Raw genomic sequence first — 19,001 nt, 5'->3', positions numbered from 1 at the left:
AAAAAAAAAACAGATAAGAACATTATTGGGTTTCCTGTGTTCCAATGTGGGGGAATGAGATGGACTCACAGATCTGAAATTTATTGGCTAGTCAGAAGGAAATGAGGCAAGTAAGGAACTGAACAGGGAAACACAGCTATTTCTGAAGCAGATGGAGAGACTCCATGTACAAATCACCTGTGAGTCAGGGCTTTAACTGAGGCCCCAGCAGTACGTAGTTTGTAACATCTTCTTAAAATACAAAACTTTCTAAAAAAACAAAAAACAAAAAAACAAGAACATTCCTGACAGGAGTAGGGAAAGGGGAAGGACCACAAAATCAGAGATGCATTGCGTATAGACAGCTGAAGTTGAAGAAGGTAGAAAGAAAATGACATGTTCTGAAATAAAATGATTTTTGTGAACCAGTGTGAATTCCTAAGAGCTAAATTTCTTCCTTAAGTAAGAGGTTATGTACGTATGGAGTTTGGGATGTATTAACATGAATATGTAGCGTTATTTCTAACTTCTTTTTAGCTTTTTATTTTAAATTATTTGGAGGATAGTCAGGAAGAGATTGGTTTCGCACTCTGCTACAGCCTCAGACAAGTTTCCATGAAATCCAACTAACTTCAGCAAACAATTATAAAGAGTAAAGGCCTCAAGGAAAATTGCTGGTGTGTTCTGTAAACATCTGGTTGCCATTTTCAATTACAAAGACCAACCCACTGAAGGAAGCAGTTTAGTTTTTTGGAACAGAAATGAGACACTGGGGTTTTTGTTCTTTTTCATAGTGGAGAGTAAAGGAAATGTCAGGAATAGAGAGGTCACTAGATGCTCAGCTTTTATAAATACAAAAGTCTCTGAGAAAATTAAAGTAAATTGAAATCAGGTTCTGCAAATGTAAACAACCCTGTGGAGTTGAGGTTAAGTAAGCAGGGCTGGAGATCTGAGTATGCCAGCAAAAGCACAAGATCATTCTATCTCAAATAAGTAATTTGAAATGTTGTGTAAAATAATAATGCTGAGGCGAGCCACAGAATTGTATTGTGGGTTACAACACAAATGCACACATATATTTAAGAGTAGCAGATATAACTTTCTTACCAAAAATCATTTTGGTTAACTCTTGGTAAAAGTATATTGCTGACAGAATGCAAAGCTGGTCTGTTTCTTAATGCAAAATATATGTTTTGTGAGTCACATGAAAGGTTTTGACAAGTAAAACATAAATTTCAGAAGCATTCTTTTTGTATGTTGTTAAGCAAGGAATTTCTTAAGCAAGCTAAATTCTTAGGAATGTGGTGATCCTCAGAGCATGCTCTATTACAAGCATATTTAATGCTTGTTAAATTTCTTCTGCTTTCGTCAAATGTTAGTTCATATAGTTTCAGGGAAAAAAATGTATGCCAGAAACATACTCTGTTGTGGTCACATTTTAATTTTGAATTTTTCAGTTATGCCTGGCTATTTGCCAAGGGGTTGAAAGCAGATGCCACAGGCATCCTTGGTTGCAATACAAAACAGATCAGTTTCTGGCAGACCCAAGTAAATGCCTCTCTATAATGTGAGGCTGTGGTTTCTTGTTAGACAATGTAAGTGCACTGTATATTTTTCTGAACAATGTGTATCCTCCTTTTTAATTACTAGCAGAACATATATGTGTTTTCTAGCAGAAGAGCAAACAAACAGTTTCTTTGCACCACTAAAATAAACCCACTGCAGATTTGTACCAAAAACCCCATTTCAAATGCCTTCTTTTCCTTGAGGAAGACAAATTCTTTATTTGTCCGTAACAAAAGTGAAAGGACATTGAACTTTGTAAAGTTATAAACAAAAGATGGTATTTAGTCATAAAGTAACTAAACATGCCTTTCTTTGAATGTTCTTTTTAGTCATGTAAACAGAACATACAGTCCAATGCAGAGTGGTATTCATTAGGCTGACTTAGAATTTACAATAATTAAAATATTGCACGGTGATTACACAGTGAGCTAAAATTAAAACTTTCCTGGAATAAATTATGTCATGTTGATAGAATCTGAAAAACACCAGTGTCTGAGTGGATAAACATGTTGGCCAAGGGAAAGCAGCAATGTGCAGGTCCACTGAAATAAAAGAAATACAAGAAATTGAGGTGGAGGTATACAAGGTTTATAATATGTGAGTAATATGCAAATCCTTTTAGACAGTTCAAGGCAATGTTTCTTAAATGTAGTCTACAGGAGAAGAAGGTAACAATAGATAATTGTTTATTCAAGTATTTTTAAAATGTTTCCCTCATTCAAATCATGGAATGAATCCTGGCTCTGATAGGGTTCAAGCAGAGACTGATTTATAAATATGTGTATCTATTCTCAAATGTCATATTTTTGTCCACTAAAGTAGAGCTGGGTGGATGACAGTCCTGCCAGAAGCCTGTGGCAGTCCCCAGAGCAGTCTGTCTAAGGGACTGTTGCATTAGTGTTGCCCAGCATTCTGGCTGCTGGAAGCTGTGCACCCTTTCTGAAACATTTGCTGGCTCTGAGCCCTGGTCAGCTGTTAGAAGTATGGTGTCTGCCATCACTGTGCTCCCATTTTAGGTAGAGGCACTCATATACTTCTGAAATAAAACCAATCTTTTTTTTAATTTTTATTTTTTATGTTATTTTCCATGATGTTGGTTCAGATAGCAAAGAGCTTTTACACTGTGTGGGCCTTCACTGTAATTTGCCACCAACCCACTACATTCCTACATACAGATTCCAACCTTGTTCAGCTGCATCCAGTTTCAGCTGACAGTTCTTTTGATTGCTGCATCTCCCAAATGCTTCAGACATCACAAGTGCTACCCACAGCTTACCTCTCTGAAAAGGTAACGAAACCGTATTGTTGCTGCAGTGGCTTATTTTTAGTAAAATTGGAACCTTCCCTTCGTGAAGGAAATGATAATTCTACCATTTTGATGTTCACTGTACTCGTCAAAGCTGATTCTCATTCGGATATTGAACACTCCTTTAGTCAGCCCCTGAGGCTGTCTGTTTGGATGCAGTCCTAGTTTGCACAGATGTTGCAGTGGAAGGAAGTTTCTCCGACCTATTCAGAAACCAAAACTACCTACCGACACCTCCTCTTTGATTAGAAAGGAACTAATTATCATTATTTTATATCATTTTTGGCAGACTTGTTTCCTTATAACATGATGCCCATTTTTGACAGTGGAGGGCAAAAATATGGAGGGGACTTGGATTAAAGAGAAGCAACGGAATAGAGTTTGAAATAAAGATGAGCAACCTTAACTGGCAGGAAGATTAAAAAATGGGTGTTTCCTCAGTGGTGCTTAACTAAGCGAAATATATTCAGAATTTGACAGAGGGAAGGATGGAAGAGCTCATTGGTATGCATTTTGGAAAGTGACTCAAGGCAGAAAGTTTTTCTGTAACAAGCTCATCGTTGTAATGATTTTGTTTCTGACATTTGCAATAATGCTATCCAAAATAAATATTCAGCTATAAGAAGGAGATCCAGTTTTAACTTACAGCAACTACTAACATGTATTTGAACGTCAGATACACCAGCCTTTCTCATGCACTGTGTAAGTACAAGATAAATCTGGCATTACCACAGTTATTTTACATCTGACAGTAGGGCTACAGACTTATTAATTTTTTTTTAAAAAAGACTTTTCATATAAAATGATAAAATAAGTCTAAACCATTTTTTAATTTGGAATAAAACCACTGCTACAGGTTTTTTTTGTTTTTGTTTTTAAGAGGAGAGAAAATAGAAAACCTATTGACATTCCTTAGTATTTTGTTGAACAGGTAAACAAAAAAATAAGAGCAAGACCTACCTATTATCTACCTGAATGGAGCTTAGGCATTTAAAAATATATTCTCCACCTGGCTTCAGCATCTCTCCCACTCTTTCTCTCTCACTCTCTCTCTGTACAAAAAAAAAAGTCTTCAATTTACAAAACTGCAGTAACACTAATTTACACTGGCAGCTTTTTCTTTCTTTTTTTAAGTCAGTCTTAAACAAAAAGTAATGGAGGTAATGTTTTCAAAGAGTGAGCTGAAAACAAGGACTTTCAATATTCAGAATCCAGCACATGTTAAGCTCATTTTCACTTGAAATGAAGTGTTACAGCTTTAGAAAAAGTTTAGAAAACCTTTGGAGAAAGCACTACAAATAGAAAGAAAAAAGTACTCCAGAAAGCACTAGCATAGAATGTAACTGTAGGCCAGTGAGGTTGCCCAATTTGTGACAGGATGACGTGTGAACCTGCTTTGGCAGGGGGGTTGGTCTCGATGATCTCTAGAGGTCCCTTCCAACCCCTACAATTCTGTGATTCTGTGATTCTGTGATTCTGTGAAATAGGAGAAAGCAGATTTTTTCCTTCTCTACCAGTATCCATGTCATGTCTCATGTCCCATATGTTACAGTGCACATTTTCTGCCAGTCTGACTATGGAAGGGTTCCTGTTGACCTTCAGAAGTGAGAGGTTTGATGCTACATTTCTTTAAAATGTTTGGAGAGAAAATCTTAACTTCTGCTTTAGAATTCATGTTCCATAGATGCGTCGCATGGTAGTCACGATGATGTGTGTATCATCTACTTTCACTACCACATGGCATGCAAGGTGAGTGGAATTGGCAGCAGCATGGGGTGCTGCAGAGAAAAAGTATCTTTTTTGGAAATCACTCTTGCGTTAGCCATGGCTTAATTATCCTATCACTATTTTTTCTCTGGTTTTATTTAACTCATAAATAAAATGGGTCAGTTCCCTAGTCCTGAGGGCAAGTGATGCAATATGGCTCATGTCCATGTCTCTAAACTCTTTGTTCTCTAACTGAGGGTGGTCTGATCTCCTCTGGGTTTCAGGAAATGTCACTGACTTGTGCTGTGTCCTAAACTACGCCTGGGGCTCTGCATGGCCACCAAGCAAGAAGAAAACAAACACAGCAGATGACTGTGGGACTGTGGTTGAGACTGCAACCTATCACAGCTTAGTTTAGTCATTCTCAATTCCCTAGTTTCTCTTTCGTGGCTGTTTCCTGCCTCTTGAGTATTAAGGAATATGACTCATTAATGAGTATTGTTGTGGGATACCCAAGTGGTGTAAATGCAGTCATCAAGGACTGCCATTCAGACTTTAAATGTGCCTTTGTTTCTTGACGAGGTGATCAAACACCACCGTGTTCAGTGCTCACACACACAGGCAGAGCTCATACACTGTCACACAGCTGCAATCACTCAGCTGCTGCCACCACAGACATGGGGCTCTGGTACCCCTGCAGGCTGCTGCAACCAGCGCCCCAAGCACTCAAACTTGTGTGGAACATCCTTCCACTTCATGACTGTGTGCTGCTTTTTCATATGACTTCACTTCAGGGTGTGCAGAACATCGATACCAAGTTCTGTCCTGGATGTATTCCCAATAATTGTTTGTTAAAGTAGCTTGGATCAAGTAGGAGTGAGTGTTTTCCAAAGGGAATTATGTCAGACAGCTTTTTTTCCTTGGCACAGAGCAGAATGGAGTTCTTTTCTGTCCTCTGAGTCTTGAAGAGCAAACCTCCACACAAGCAGCGTGGTTTCCTCCCTTCCCTGGATGGAGTTCTCTCCCTCAAGGCATGCATCTTTCCCTCCATCCATCCTTCCTTCCCTTGCAGCTCCAAGCAGCACGGATCTCAGTTTTCCTTCTGAAGTGGAGCAGAGCCTGCCTCTTTCCCACCAGCACAGAGCAGAACAGCCTTCCATTGGTGCCTTTTATGACTTAGTTCTCAGTCCCACTGTGCTTCTTGTGTGAGTGAGATACATATTTAGCAGTATTTAGTAACATACCTGATCTGTTAAAATACATAGAAAGTAAGAATACCAGTATTTGGGAGCAACTAGAACTGTAATGTTAGCTTGCATACATAGAGAGCATATTGTACTGGAAAACTAAATGCCCTTGTTTTCACCAAGGCTGTGCAAAAAAGTGCCCATTTTTGAGGGCTGTACCAGAGTCATCTGAATATTCATCCAAAGCACAATATGTAGGCACAGAAGTGGAATAACAGGCTTGAGTGTTTGAAGAACCTCGGTGTGTTTGCCAGTGGGCCAGACTTACACATATCCCTTCTGTTTGCTATTGAACTTTACTGTAGCTCATAAAGTATTTTGATAGCATATTTTCACAGCCTGAGTTTAGATTATACTGTGATAAAAAATATTGGTTATATGAGGTACAATCTGGAGCAGAGCCCAGCAGACAATTATTCTTATCCTGACACTGCTCCTCCCAATAAACTAAGAACTATCTAATGCATCTAATGCACTACAGTATTCCTCATCTCAAGTCAGACTAATGTAACTATTGAATGTAATTTAGTTGCTTTTATTTCCAGTATTCCTTTCATTGTCTGGTTGCATATTAAAAAAAAAAAAAAAAGTTGATGTAGTTTAATAATGCTGCAACTTTTTTGTGCACTGCCTTCTGATGTCTTGCAGACAAATAATTATCTACAGATTGCAAAACATAGCTTTAAGAAGTCTGAAAATACCTTTTGGTTGTCACTTGTGGCTGTGGCAACTACTTACAGTAGTTATAATGACCCAGAGTGTTGACTGAAGAGAGAATTGTAAATTTATTACATGAATGAAAGTGAAATTAATGGAGAAAGGATTGTCCCATCTCTACTCTGTTCTTTTGTTTGTATCTGCAATAGAAATCTTTGCTTCTTTTAAAGACAATCCTCTGCCTTGTACCAGCAGTGCCCCAGTGAGGTAACTAATTACCTCATAACTCCAGAAGGTAACTGGTTAAGTTTGTGAGTAAATCCAGAGCAGTCTTAGAGTTTTGTTCCAGGTAGAAAAAGGAAGATATCTGCCCAAATTAGAGAAGAGTTCTTTCAGAAGAAACTTGTAACTCTTGGATTGTCACACTCTTTTATTTTTGTACTTTTATAATTTCTGCTATGGATTGACAGGAAGAGTAGGTTTTCTGCCTGGACCTTGCTGATGAAAGAAACAGTAAAAAAATAACTTTTTAATTATTTAGGTGAGAGTGGAGGCTCTAAGTCTCCTGGTTTGAACTTAGATCTATCATCTCTCTGCAATATTTGCAGAGGAAACACAGAACAGTCGAGCATCACCCTCCACTCATGGATGATGCTGCTTGTTAGGACTTCAGGTGGACTTCACTCCCCAACTGGTGATCTCATTTGTGACTTTACATTAATTAATTTCATGGGGCAATATTTATTACTAAACGCTTCAGGGACAGATGAGCTGTCCTGAGAATTCAACTGATTCCACTTGCTTCTCGCCAGTCTTTCCTCCACAAAGAATTCTTCCTTTGGTATTTTAGTTTCTCTTAGCTATGGAGTCACTAAGCCAAGGAAAGGCCCTGATGTTCTCCAGGGAGTGAATAGCAGCTGCCCTCAGGAATCCTCCAGGCTCTCCCCGGTAGACGTACAGCACCAGTACAGAATATTTTGTGGATGAATTGACTGTGTCTAACAATCTCAGCCTCATGCATAGAGTGTTGTTAGGTTTGTTTTTTTTTTCCACACTTCTAATACTTCACTGTCGTTAATATTTCACAGAATCACAGAATTGCAGAATCACAGAATGGCCAGGGTTGGAAGGGACCTCAAGGATCATGAATCTCCAACCCCCCTGCCACATGCAGGGTCACCAACCTGCCCATTTTATTGTAGACCAGGATATTATTCCAAAAGACTGCAGCCTAGTTTAGGAAGTTAAATAGGTGGTTGCTGGACTAGACTGTGCATTATAGAAGAGTACAGTCAGTTTCAGCAAGAGCATGAAGCATACAGTATGAAACAGTGAGGGATTTACGCATGGACCGATAAACAGCTGCCTTGCTGAGCAGCTCAGGAAACAACAGAAACTTCACCAACTTTCATTTATCAAAGTGACTGTCCTTCATTGTGGTGGTAGTGAGTTCAAATTAGCTCATGACTATCAAGAGATGCATTAAAAGAGAAACGTAAATAACTGGGGGGTGGATAGTGATAGGACAAGGGGAATGGTTTTAAACTAAGACAAGGGAGGTTTAGGTTGGATATTAGGAGGACGTTTGTCAATCAGGGGGTGGTGATGCACTGGAACTGGTTGTCCGAGGAGGTTGTGGATGCCCCATCCCTCTAGGCATTCAAGGCCAGGATGGATGTGGCTCTGGGCAGCCTGGTCTGGTGGTTGGCGACCCTGCATACAGCAGGGGGTTGACACTAGATGATCATTGTGGTCCTTTTCAACTCAGGCCATTCTATGATTCTATGATTCTATGATTTTTCTCACCGAAGGATGAGACATTCCTTTAGGGAAAGCCCTATACTTAGAATAGTGATACTGAAAACTTTCAAAATGCCGGCTTAATAAAGAGAAAGTATTCAGTCCAACAAGTGGCATCCTAATCTTTACACAAGTGAGACAGCCGAACTGTTGTATCCAGAAATAGGCTTCAAAGGATGTTTTCCTCTGGAGAGTTCTCAGTGAAGCTCAGATCATCAGAGATGTGGAATTTCCACCTCCCTCAGACCTCCCCACAGCCTGCCCTGTGAGGTGCTGGGATGCGTAAAATCAAGCCTGGTGTTCAGAGCGCAGCAAGAAGGCTATCATTCTGTCTTCACGCTTCTGCTAGCTTGTTCCTGGCAGTGTTCAAGGCCAGGTTGGATGGGGCCCTCGACAGCCTGGCCTAGCATTAGATAAGGAGGTTGGTGGCCCTGTCTGTGGTGGGGGGGTTGGAGCTTGATGATCCTTGAGGTCCCTTCCAACCCAAACCATTCTATGATTCTATGATTCCACTCTACACTCTTTACTAGCAAACTTTTGGCCCCCTATAAACTGATTATATTGCAGAGCTGAAGCCTGCTTTGTAAGACAATTTGCTCTATCATGTTTTAAGCCAGGTATATACACAAGCAGCTACTTTCATAAGTGAGTGCTTTCTCCCCAAACTCAGTTCAGTCTGTGCTCCCTGATCCTGCAATAGTATTATATTGTTGAATCATATGCAGTTTATGGTTCTGGCTCTTTTCTGCAGTAGGGCCCTCTGACCATTTGTATCTGTCCATCTGATTTCTCATTTCAAATTATGGCACTTTGTTTTGAATTTCCTCTGGTTGAATCAGACCATTTATCAACATCATTTTGAATTCTGATCATGTCTTCCAAACTGCTCATTCTTCCTCTAAACCTGGTGCCAGTTGCTGTTCATAAATACATTTGCAGTTCCACCATTCCATTTGTTAATGAAAAAATTTGAACAGAATCGAGTATACAGTGGCATATTTTTGAGGTTCTGAGAAAAAAAATCCGCTGTGACAATGTAGAGTTCATTTTTTCAAGCAGTTATGCAGTTATAGTTAACTTATGTAGAAATTGTGTCAAAAGACTTATTGAAGTAATTGTTTCATTGCTTTTCCTCTTTGTTCACTAAATCAGTTACTCTGTCAGAAGAAATTAAAGTAGTTGTACGTGATTTATTCTTGACAAACAAATGTCGGCTGTTTCTTTTTGGCACACTGGGATCTTTTGCCTAAGCCATTAGGTGTTACTGCAGTATTAATAATGCTAGCACTTTTTTTCTTTAGAATAGTTTGATAACTGTCAAATCTATAGAAGAGATGATTATTTTCTAGTAAATATTAGTCTGTGTGAGGAATGACACAGGGAATTTCTAAGTTCTTTTCATGAAAGATCCTGTTTCAGAAATAGCTGTTGTGACCAACGTCCTTCTCATTTTTGGTTTCCAAGAACGTGTTTTTTTTCAGGTGCAAATCATTAGAAATGTAGCAATACATTTAAATAGAAGTCCAAGTGCTCTGTCAGCCAGAATCTGGGAGACGGCACAAGGTGTACACTGTTTTTCTGATAGGAAGTCTCCTGCTTTCTAAAAATAGGCATGTTTCAGTTCTGATTGTTCTGTACTGAAGCAACTGGCTAGATGTCTAATTATTCTAAATATAAAACACAAATAGTGGCAGGCATTCAACCTGTCCTGAAAAATCGTTCCTAGCAGCTATGTGTTCCATGTCTTGGGCACTAGTTCAGAAGTAAGCTGGGTCAGAGGGCCTTTTTCCTTTTAGTTTCTTCGGTGCATTCGTATCGATCTCTCTGCTGTGTCCTAAAGGGCAAATGATATACACTGCAGCATATCCTTTGGAGTCAGGGATCAAATTCATCCCTGGCCAGGATGTGCAACAATAAACGCAGGAAGGAAATGAACTACTTCTGAGAAATGAAGTTGCCTCCAGCACCCTTTCAATTCACACACAATTAGACGTTGTATTTGTATTTAATTATAATGATTTATTCAAAGATGTTTATTAGTCAAAGGCACAATGTCTAGCTTATCCGATAATTACACAGCTGATTAAGTCCATCAAATAGGTTGTTAACGTTGTCAGTCTTTTGCATTGAAGTATTAACTTGTGTGGCTTTTCAATGTTTTATTTGTGATCTATGCCATTTTTGTCAAACTTCAGTTTTTTGTATGTTTCTTTCCTGAAAAAGCATGTAGTGATTCTGCTGCACCTAAATTTCCTTACATGCCTTAATAATTTTTATACCATAGCACTGGATCTTGTAAAGTGAATTTGAAGAAAAAAAGTTTTTCTACACGGCCCCATACACTGATGTATGGGCAGACTCCAAGACCTATTTATTTCTAATCTATAATTTGTATAATTTTCCTCATGTGCACCAGATTCTTAACAATCTATTATCTAATATTTTGGAAGCTGCCACACCAAAGTTCTGACTGGGAAATGCTGCAATTTACCATAGCACAACCAGTAATATTTACTGTAAAATTTTTCTCCCAGTAGTGAAAGATCACAGAAGATCATAACACACATTATGTGTTATAAATGTGCATACTGAGAAGTTCAGAAAAGAGATGAAAGCAACACCTCATTATTGAACTTCTTAATTTCTGAATGCTAAATAGATGATTTATGTCAGCTCAGGTCAAACACCAGGGGACTGGACATCAGTAGGCATGATGAACTGTCTCAGATATAACTGGAGGTGCCAGCTGTGAAATGCTTAAATATAGATGCAAAGCTTGGTAGTTAAATGTCATTTTCTCCTCTGCCACATGTACTCAGCACTCCAATGATTTGCTCTTCCTCAGGATTCTGCTCAAAGTACTTTAGTTCAAAAGGAGTTGCATGATGTTTTCTTTCTCAGTATGGTTCTTTTCATTCCCAATAGGTAGCATAAGCCCTTGGGATCTTCTGATCTGCTTATCTTCCACAAAAGATGATGATACTAGCTGCATTCAGAGAGATGACTTGCATCAACTGGAGTTATTCCAGAAGGTATGATATTATGTTATTCTTTGTGGGAGTGAGGACATGTGGGTAGCCCAGTTTTTCAGCACCCACTCACAAAAAGAAATGTATCTGATACCCCTTTTACACAGCAGCAGAATGATTGGACTGATATAAAACAATTTTTTTCAAGTTTCCTCTCTACTGAAAAATACTTTTCACATATCAGCGTTTCATTTTATATCTTGTCCAGAGGTCAAAAGCAATTTTCCATTTGGACATAACACATTATTTTGGATGTAGGGATTTCAATATACATGGAATTAAAGCTGTTTAGTGTCAAGTTTTGCTCTTCTTTCTTTATTTTGAACTTCTGCATTTTTGGCCACCTCAATGTGAGGGTCTGGCAGCAAAAGCATCTACAGAAGTCAGAGGAAATTTAAACAAGACTCCATTGGAAAAATAAAATTTAGGAATGAAGAGAAACAATTAGCAAATGTAGGCAATATTTTAGAATAATAAACCAAGTAGGAGATAAAGCTGGCCTAGTTTAGTCTTCACTGTTTGTGTCACTCCCGAGTTTTATCTAATGCACTTACTACCTGTAAACATAATTCAGGCACCTCTCCAAACTGTGACTGCACATACAATGTGTGAGCTGAACCACTGTCATTCTCCAAAGCCTTGGGACTTCTTTGCTCTGACACAGCAGTCTGCTTACTCATAGTGCAAAGCATCAGTGATGATAAGATTAATTTATTTGCTTGTTTGTCTGCTTGCTTGTTTGTTTATTTTAACTTGACCATGTTGTGGGTACAGTTTAGATTGATTAGATGGGTAAATGCCTGGCCTACTGGTGAAATATATAAGTGACAAACTTTTTGAAAAATGGTGACCAAATTGTGGACACATTTTGTCTTATGATTCAAGTGAAAAAGCACAGATAGTAGTGGCGAGACTCTGAACTGAGAGACTGGGAGAAATAGACCTACTTCTGGAAAGCATTTATTTTGGGTATTAAGTAGGTGCTGAGAACACTTCTGTGTGTTTGCTGAAGACAGGATGCCCTATCTCACTTTATCCAAAATGTAATTTTTATAGCAGTTCCAGTTTGCTAGAAATACAGATGCTATGATTTCATATCTCAGATCATAAAACCTCTCAGGCTTCTCCAAAGTGCTTTTTAATCATTCAATGCAATACTACTGTATCTGATCCTTATATAACAATCCTCGCAACACTCTGCCATGTCCAGAAGTTTTGCACATGGATAACTGAGGTATAAGGTGATCAAAGGAATTGTCTAAGTTCCATAAAGAAGACTGCAGCACAGCAGGGACTTAAACCAGATGGCCTGTGTTTCTGGATAACATTAAATTTTGAACTAACACTACTAGCTGCTGACATGTCCATATGACAGCCCAGCACAGTTTCTTGTTGCAGAGACTGGATGTGCTTCTGTTATGTTAGCTTACCACAGTGCCCAAACACAGAAATTCTAGAGGCGTAAAAGGTTTCTGTGCACTGAAAAGGCAGGCAAGGAAGGGGGTGACAGCTCAGCAACCAGACATAAGAGGCGTAAGTCTGAAATGTTATCATTTTATGGCCATGGAGTAAAAGCCCATGTTTTAAATTTGTTATTCCATGTTGCAGAGATGGCAAAATTGTAACACTAATGGGAGTTTCCTGCATGAAGCATTCTGGATTAATTAAGCAGAAAGCCATTGAGGGATCAAGCAAAAAGAAAAAAAAAAAAAAAAAAGCTGTTTAGCTGTTTTCTGAATGAAATAATTAAAGCTTCTCCTTTCATGTGCAGGTAAACCTACTTCCAGAAATTCAGTATTTCCTTTGCAGTAAAGAGGGATTGTGCCAGATAACAAAAGCCTTTTCAGGTAACTTAATTTCCTCTAATATGTGTATATGGTGAAGATCAATTACTAGTCATCATAGGAATTCTCTGAAATGAGACCATTATACTTATAATTCCTTTGTATTTTTAGTCAGTAATGCATAGATGAAAAAAAAAAAAAGAATAAAATCAATGAAAATGATACAGGAATGGTAATCAGTTTCTGACAGCACTCAAATACAGACTGTAGTTGAGCAGTATCTTTTCAGTTAAAAACATTGCATTGTTGACCACTGCATACTGCAGGAACAATTTGGCTATAAGTAAATTGTTTTTGGATTATTCTATGTTAATATGGTGTATTGGTGTTTAGACTTCAAAGTGCTTGGTGGAATATGGTATGTTTCTTCAGCTTTATAAAAAATGTTGTGGCATGGAGAAAGAGTAGGAGTTGGAGTTTGGTTGCAGTCCAGACATAGTGTACTGATAAAAAGCCTTTGTATTTTAAGAGCATCGACCAGAAGTGTGTAGAGGTTATGGGGCAGTTGCCAGAGAATTCTAATTTACTATGGGTGAAATTCAGTTTCAAATAGAAACTGACAAAACTGTGGTGCACCATATTAAGTCTACTTAAATTTTGGAGGGGCACATTCTGTTCTCAGTGAGATCACTAAATATCCAGCATCAATGCTATTTTGGATTTATGATCTATCTTCACTATATAAACTTTACTTGAAAGATTTTTTTATTTATTTGTTTTTTAATCTAGCAACAACCAACACCACATTTATCCCATTGGTATTTATCCTTGTTTGTCAGAGACATGCACGAGATTTGTAGTCTGATTTTCTTGCCTCGCCTTGCCTTGCATTTTTGTCCTTTTATATATATCCTAGGCTTACTGCAAAGATACACCACACATCATTGAACCATTTAGAAATTAGGTGTCTTCTGCTCCATTATTCTACTTTTCCCCTTAAGTCAGTGGAGAGAGAGAGGCACCTTCAAAGACTTCTCCATTTTATCTTAAACTCTATCCTTGAAGTAGGTTGGTTAAATTATACCCTGGGGGCATGTATCACCAATTACCTCTCACAACTCACTGTAAATGGAGCCTAGACAATCAGCCTAGATTAAATGCCTGATTTTTGAATGCTTGACTAAAGTTAGGGTAGAGTTCCTAACCTAACAACGTATATTTCTCTTTTAATTTTTTTACTGTTTCATTTAAAGATTGATGAATATTTAAAACCTGTGTGAAGAGTTCTCCTTAAAAAAACTGTACACTAAGTATCCCTTTAAGTCAGACATTTGCTAATTTTCTGATGTGGTAAATTGTCAAATCTGATCATAAGGAACATGCAGTATAATGAATATCTGTCCAGGCCCCACCAGAATTCTTTATAGTGAAGTTCTGTTACACCGAGTGAGTTTTAAAGATGTCTTCAGTGATGCATACTGCCTTGGGTCTCTTGCACTGGAATGCGAATGAGAAAGTATGTATATAAAAAAAAACTGATATAGTGCTGGTTTTAGACTAACCTGAGAAGATTTCTAAAAATTTGAAAGGAGATAATTACTTATATAGTAACAAACTGCTTTTAAAAAACACTGGTTACTATCTGGGGAAATGTCACTTGCAGAAGTTTTGTTATTTTGCTGCCACAAAACCACAAACAGAAGAGGCACTCACCACAGAGAGTTTTCCCTTTAAAAATATGCACATTTTCACTGTCCATAAACTGTGGCACAAGCCACTGTGTGTAAGTGGTATGTTAGACAGTTTGGTGTTCTCTCCTCTTTAGGGAAGGGCAATTTGTAAGCATTCTATTCCATATGTGTGCTGCTAGTTCTTTCCTGGCAAAGAGAAATCTAACTGATGCTGAAGTGCCTTTGAAATGAAGGTAGGTTTGTATGCTCAGCAGCAGCTTCTCACAGTCCTTCTCACTCAGTAAAAGAACCTTATTCTGGTCATCTGCTGAAGTACTTTCAGACTGAAGAAGGCTTGCTACTCATCTCTTAGTTATCATTAAAAAAAGTTGAACCAAAATTAATTGCAGTGTTTTAAAGTAGAAAGAAAGTCATCTCTTAAATCTAGATTTCTCCACATCAGCATGTGATTTAGAGGCTGAGGTAATTTTTCACTGCAAGTGCCATGCCACTTAAGACACCATGGGGAGGGGATCCAGGACACCCAGTAGGTTGACCAGACTGGACACAGAACCTGTGTCTTTCTGGACCAGCAGCTGGAGGCTCAGGTGGGTATCCTATGGAATCCTAGATGGCAATAGGTATCTGTGTTTGGAGAACTAAATCTAACACTTGGTATCTAAGCTCCCCAAATTGACAGAAGTAAAGTTTAGAGTCAGCACTTTACAAGAGAATATTTAGTTCCAGCATAATTTAGGGTTAGCTGAATAGCTTTGCACTGACTGTATAGTCTGCACTCATATCCATGGACGGAAATAGGAATATGGACTCTGGCAGAGAGAGATTCATCTTTGAATAGAACAGACCTCAAGTGTCTTAATGCAGGGACAAATCCTGTTTGGTATAAATGTAGGTGTGACATATAACTTACTATATCTAACTTACCTACAGACGGTGAAATTAGAACCAGAAAGCTAAATCATTTGATTTCATTGTAGCAGTTAAGGGTACAAAAAGGCAAAAATTTAAGTAAATATCTATGTAGAACCAGATACTACCAGTTCCCTTCCATTTGTGTGTATTCTTTTTGTTGCCATCCTCTGCAATACTTCTTCCCAACAACAGCAAATCTGCCAATTAATGATTTGTTTTATCCTCAATTCTGAAATTATATGGGGAAAGAACAGTTTTTGTCAATATTTCCTCCATGCAAGGGTTTGTTTCCTTTCAAATCCGTCATTTATTTTCATCCTTTGAGTCAACAGGACTTCTCTGCAATTCCTGTTGAAGAGGATCATTGGTTTGTTATCACTGTGTGTCCTTTAGTCATCTCCCCAAGGAGTCAACCGATTGCCTGTAAAAGTGAAAATACAAAATTGCTCTAAGAATTAAGTGATCTTATTAAGGATGCACTAAGTCATAGAAAAGAATATGGGACAGCAAGGAACAGAGGAAGGGATTACTGAATGCACTGTGAGTATGACAACATTGATATTGATAAGCAGTGGGCACTAGAGTAAAGGTTATTGTTCTAAATATGTTATTCTATCTGATGATATTCCTAGACTTTGATTATTATTATTATTGTGTAACTCTTAAACTGCTAGACTTTGTGTTTAAGAGAGTATGAACTTCCACATATTTCCATGTATCTTGCTTGGCTGCTGTAAAGGAAAAGAATTACAGAAAATATCAGGTCAGTACTTTTTCTTTCCTTTTTCTCTTTAATGGAAAATCTTTTCATCAGTCTGAAAATTCAAATTTGTTCTAAGCATATGAGAAAAAAAAAAGGGAAGTCAGATCGAAGGAAGATTAGTTTAGAGGAGAAACTGGGATGTTTATGGTTAAATAGGATTGAAAAAGAGAAGATGAAAGTAGTTGCTGAATGATGGACACATGGCAGTGGTGTGGTGTAAGAATGGTAATGGATCCTAAATTCAACACAGAAGTGACTGATAAAGGCTTTCTCTCAGACTGAGAAGATTGGTTTCACTATTGCTTATACGGTGCATTTGGCCCAGTTTTTAGTCACATACCTGATGTCTGCTTATGTGGAAGTTCTGGCAAGGCTACTGAATGACCAAGGAAGTTCTCCTGGCATTTATTTCTTAGGTCAGAAAAAGATGCATCTGTTTCAGAGATCTATGAGTAAAATTTTCCTGCAAATATCTCAAACTTGTGAGATTTGAGGCTATTGAAAGATTTCACTTGTTCAGACTCCATGCCTCACCTCATGTGGGGTTGGAACTGGGATTGGATGCCTCCTGGAACTACTGAGAGATGGGAAGGACTGAGATCCATGTTGTGAACAGAAACCCAATGGCCCATCCTCAGTTTTGGGTACAGCTAAGACAGCTTGATGTAAGCACAACAAATAGTGTCTCTAACTGGTTTTGCCTACAAAGCAGTGGGAACGTTTTCCTGTTTCCCTAGTGAGCCAGACTAGTCTGTCTTTCCACATAAGCATGTCTTGCTTCACCTCATCCAGGGCCTCGCCTGTGCCATGCATAACTCTTTTCTCTACCCATCCAGACCACTGATTCTTTTTGAAGCAATACTTTTTCTGCATACCTCCCTTCTGGGTTTCTTTTTATTAGTGTCACCAGTGCAGAGACTTTATGAGTGTCTGTGAGCCTTGCATGCTCTCTTGATCACCTTCAGGGCTGGCCAACATTTTTAATCACACAGAAGGTTTGCAGATAGACATGATCCTAATGAAATTGGGTGGGAGGGAGAGCCAAGACAGTCCAGCTGTGTGACTGTGCTTTCACTATGTGACATGTTTACTGCCTGGTGCTCACTGAGGAGCACCTCAGCTTCCCTCCCCCCTGCCTGGCCAATCAGCCCTGCTTGTCTCTAGTGTCCCTGGGTGACTCTGGCTCTGATGATGAGTGGAGAAAGCAACAGGAGAGGACAGCCTTAAAACCCATCATGGTCCTTTATTGCTGTCCCCATCATTAGCCAACATCTAGCAACACACATTGGCAGAGCTGTTTACTTGCTTTTATTTTCTACACTTTGTCTTGGATGCTGTTGCCATCTGATATAATTAATGAGATAGAAGGCAATAGCAGCTTTCCTCTTCCTCTGCCACTGTCCTGGGGCCCTCGGAAGCTGATAAAAAATGCTGTCCAGCTGCAGTGAGCCTTTGGTGCTCTGCTTCCAGCTGCTGCAGTTGGCTGCCGCTCCTTTGGGTGCTTGCCTTTGGGTCCAGAAAGCCCCACTTAGCCTTCAATCGTATATCTTCTACTGTGTTACCAGAATCATAGCCCTAGTCACATACCAATCAGCCAGCACATTCACTGAGATACTTTTTACAGTTTTACAACTTACCTGTAAACTTATGTTCTGGTATGAAGGGTGCACATAGGAGAAACACTTTTGGAAAATATTGGAAAATCCTTATCTTTTAACTGTGAGGATGTGTTAGAAATGAAGAAGCAAACGTATTTTATGTATACTCTACCAAAATAGAGAAGCAATGAACATAGTAAATGATTAATCTGAACTGGAGCTGTGTTTGCTGATGTTTTTAGAGGCAAAAATAAACAAGTATTTTGAAATGCTGTGTTATCATTTGGTTTTGTTCATAACTCTGAAACTTCACAGGTGCTTTTAGTACAGATTTCAGTGCATTTCAACCCACAGTGTACATTTTCTTTCCATCAAGACCTGCTTTCTTATACTTTTTTTTTTCCTACTATAAGTGCATTTTAGATAGCCATTGCTTAAATTTCCAGAAGTTACTAATAATTTGAAGTTTCAAGGCCAGCAGGATAAATAGATGATAGAGAGTGAGATATTGAACCTACAGAAATGTGTCCATCTCAAATGAAGATTGTAACACATCAAAGTCATCACAAGGGTGTTAAGTATCAAGCAAGAAATCACATTTCTGTGAAAACAGTAAAGATTTTGCCAGCACTTCACTGGGGCCAGGACTACTCCTAGCTTTCTTCAAGTGTTCAGTACCTGCTTTGAGGCGCTCCTTTCAAAGTGCACCAGTTGTAAATCTCTAAGTGTTAAAAGCTCACTTTCTTTGACAACCTCAAGGCATAATGTGTAAGCCCTAGGAAAGTACTAATCTTTGTTTCAGAGTCTTTTCATCAGATAGGTCAAATGGATAACAGAAGGCAATTCATTGGAATGGATCTGCTTTCTGTGACAAGCCTGCAATAACCTCAAGTCATGTAAAAGCAGTTCTTCTAAAATCGTCAATTCTCTGAAATCAGCACTGAAAAATGAAAAAAAAAAAA

At 38.6% G+C, this 19,001-nt stretch overlaps 1 protein-coding gene across 4 annotated transcripts in view; it reads left to right on the top strand.

The window, feature by feature from the left end:
- The window catches only part of CPED1 (cadherin like and PC-esterase domain containing 1), a 143,537-nt gene that overhangs the window by 21,976 nt on the left and 102,560 nt on the right, over window positions 1-19,001 (top strand). For all 4 annotated transcript variants that reach the window (XM_010706395.3, XM_019612394.2, XM_019612395.2 and 1 more), the window contains exons 4-5: window positions 11,188-11,294; window positions 13,063-13,138. In XM_010706395.3, coding sequence (XP_010704697.1) covers window positions 11,188-11,294; window positions 13,063-13,138 — 183 coding nt within the window. The remainder of the gene's footprint in view (window positions 1-11,187; window positions 11,295-13,062; window positions 13,139-19,001) is intronic.

This window comes from Meleagris gallopavo, chromosome 1 (genome assembly GCF_000146605.3).
Source record: "Meleagris gallopavo isolate NT-WF06-2002-E0010 breed Aviagen turkey brand Nicholas breeding stock chromosome 1, Turkey_5.1, whole genome shotgun sequence".
NCBI lineage: Eukaryota > Metazoa > Chordata > Aves > Galliformes > Phasianidae > Meleagris > Meleagris gallopavo.
The sequence above is the reverse complement of the archived record's forward strand: the minus strand, read 5'-3'. Positions and strand labels throughout refer to the sequence as shown.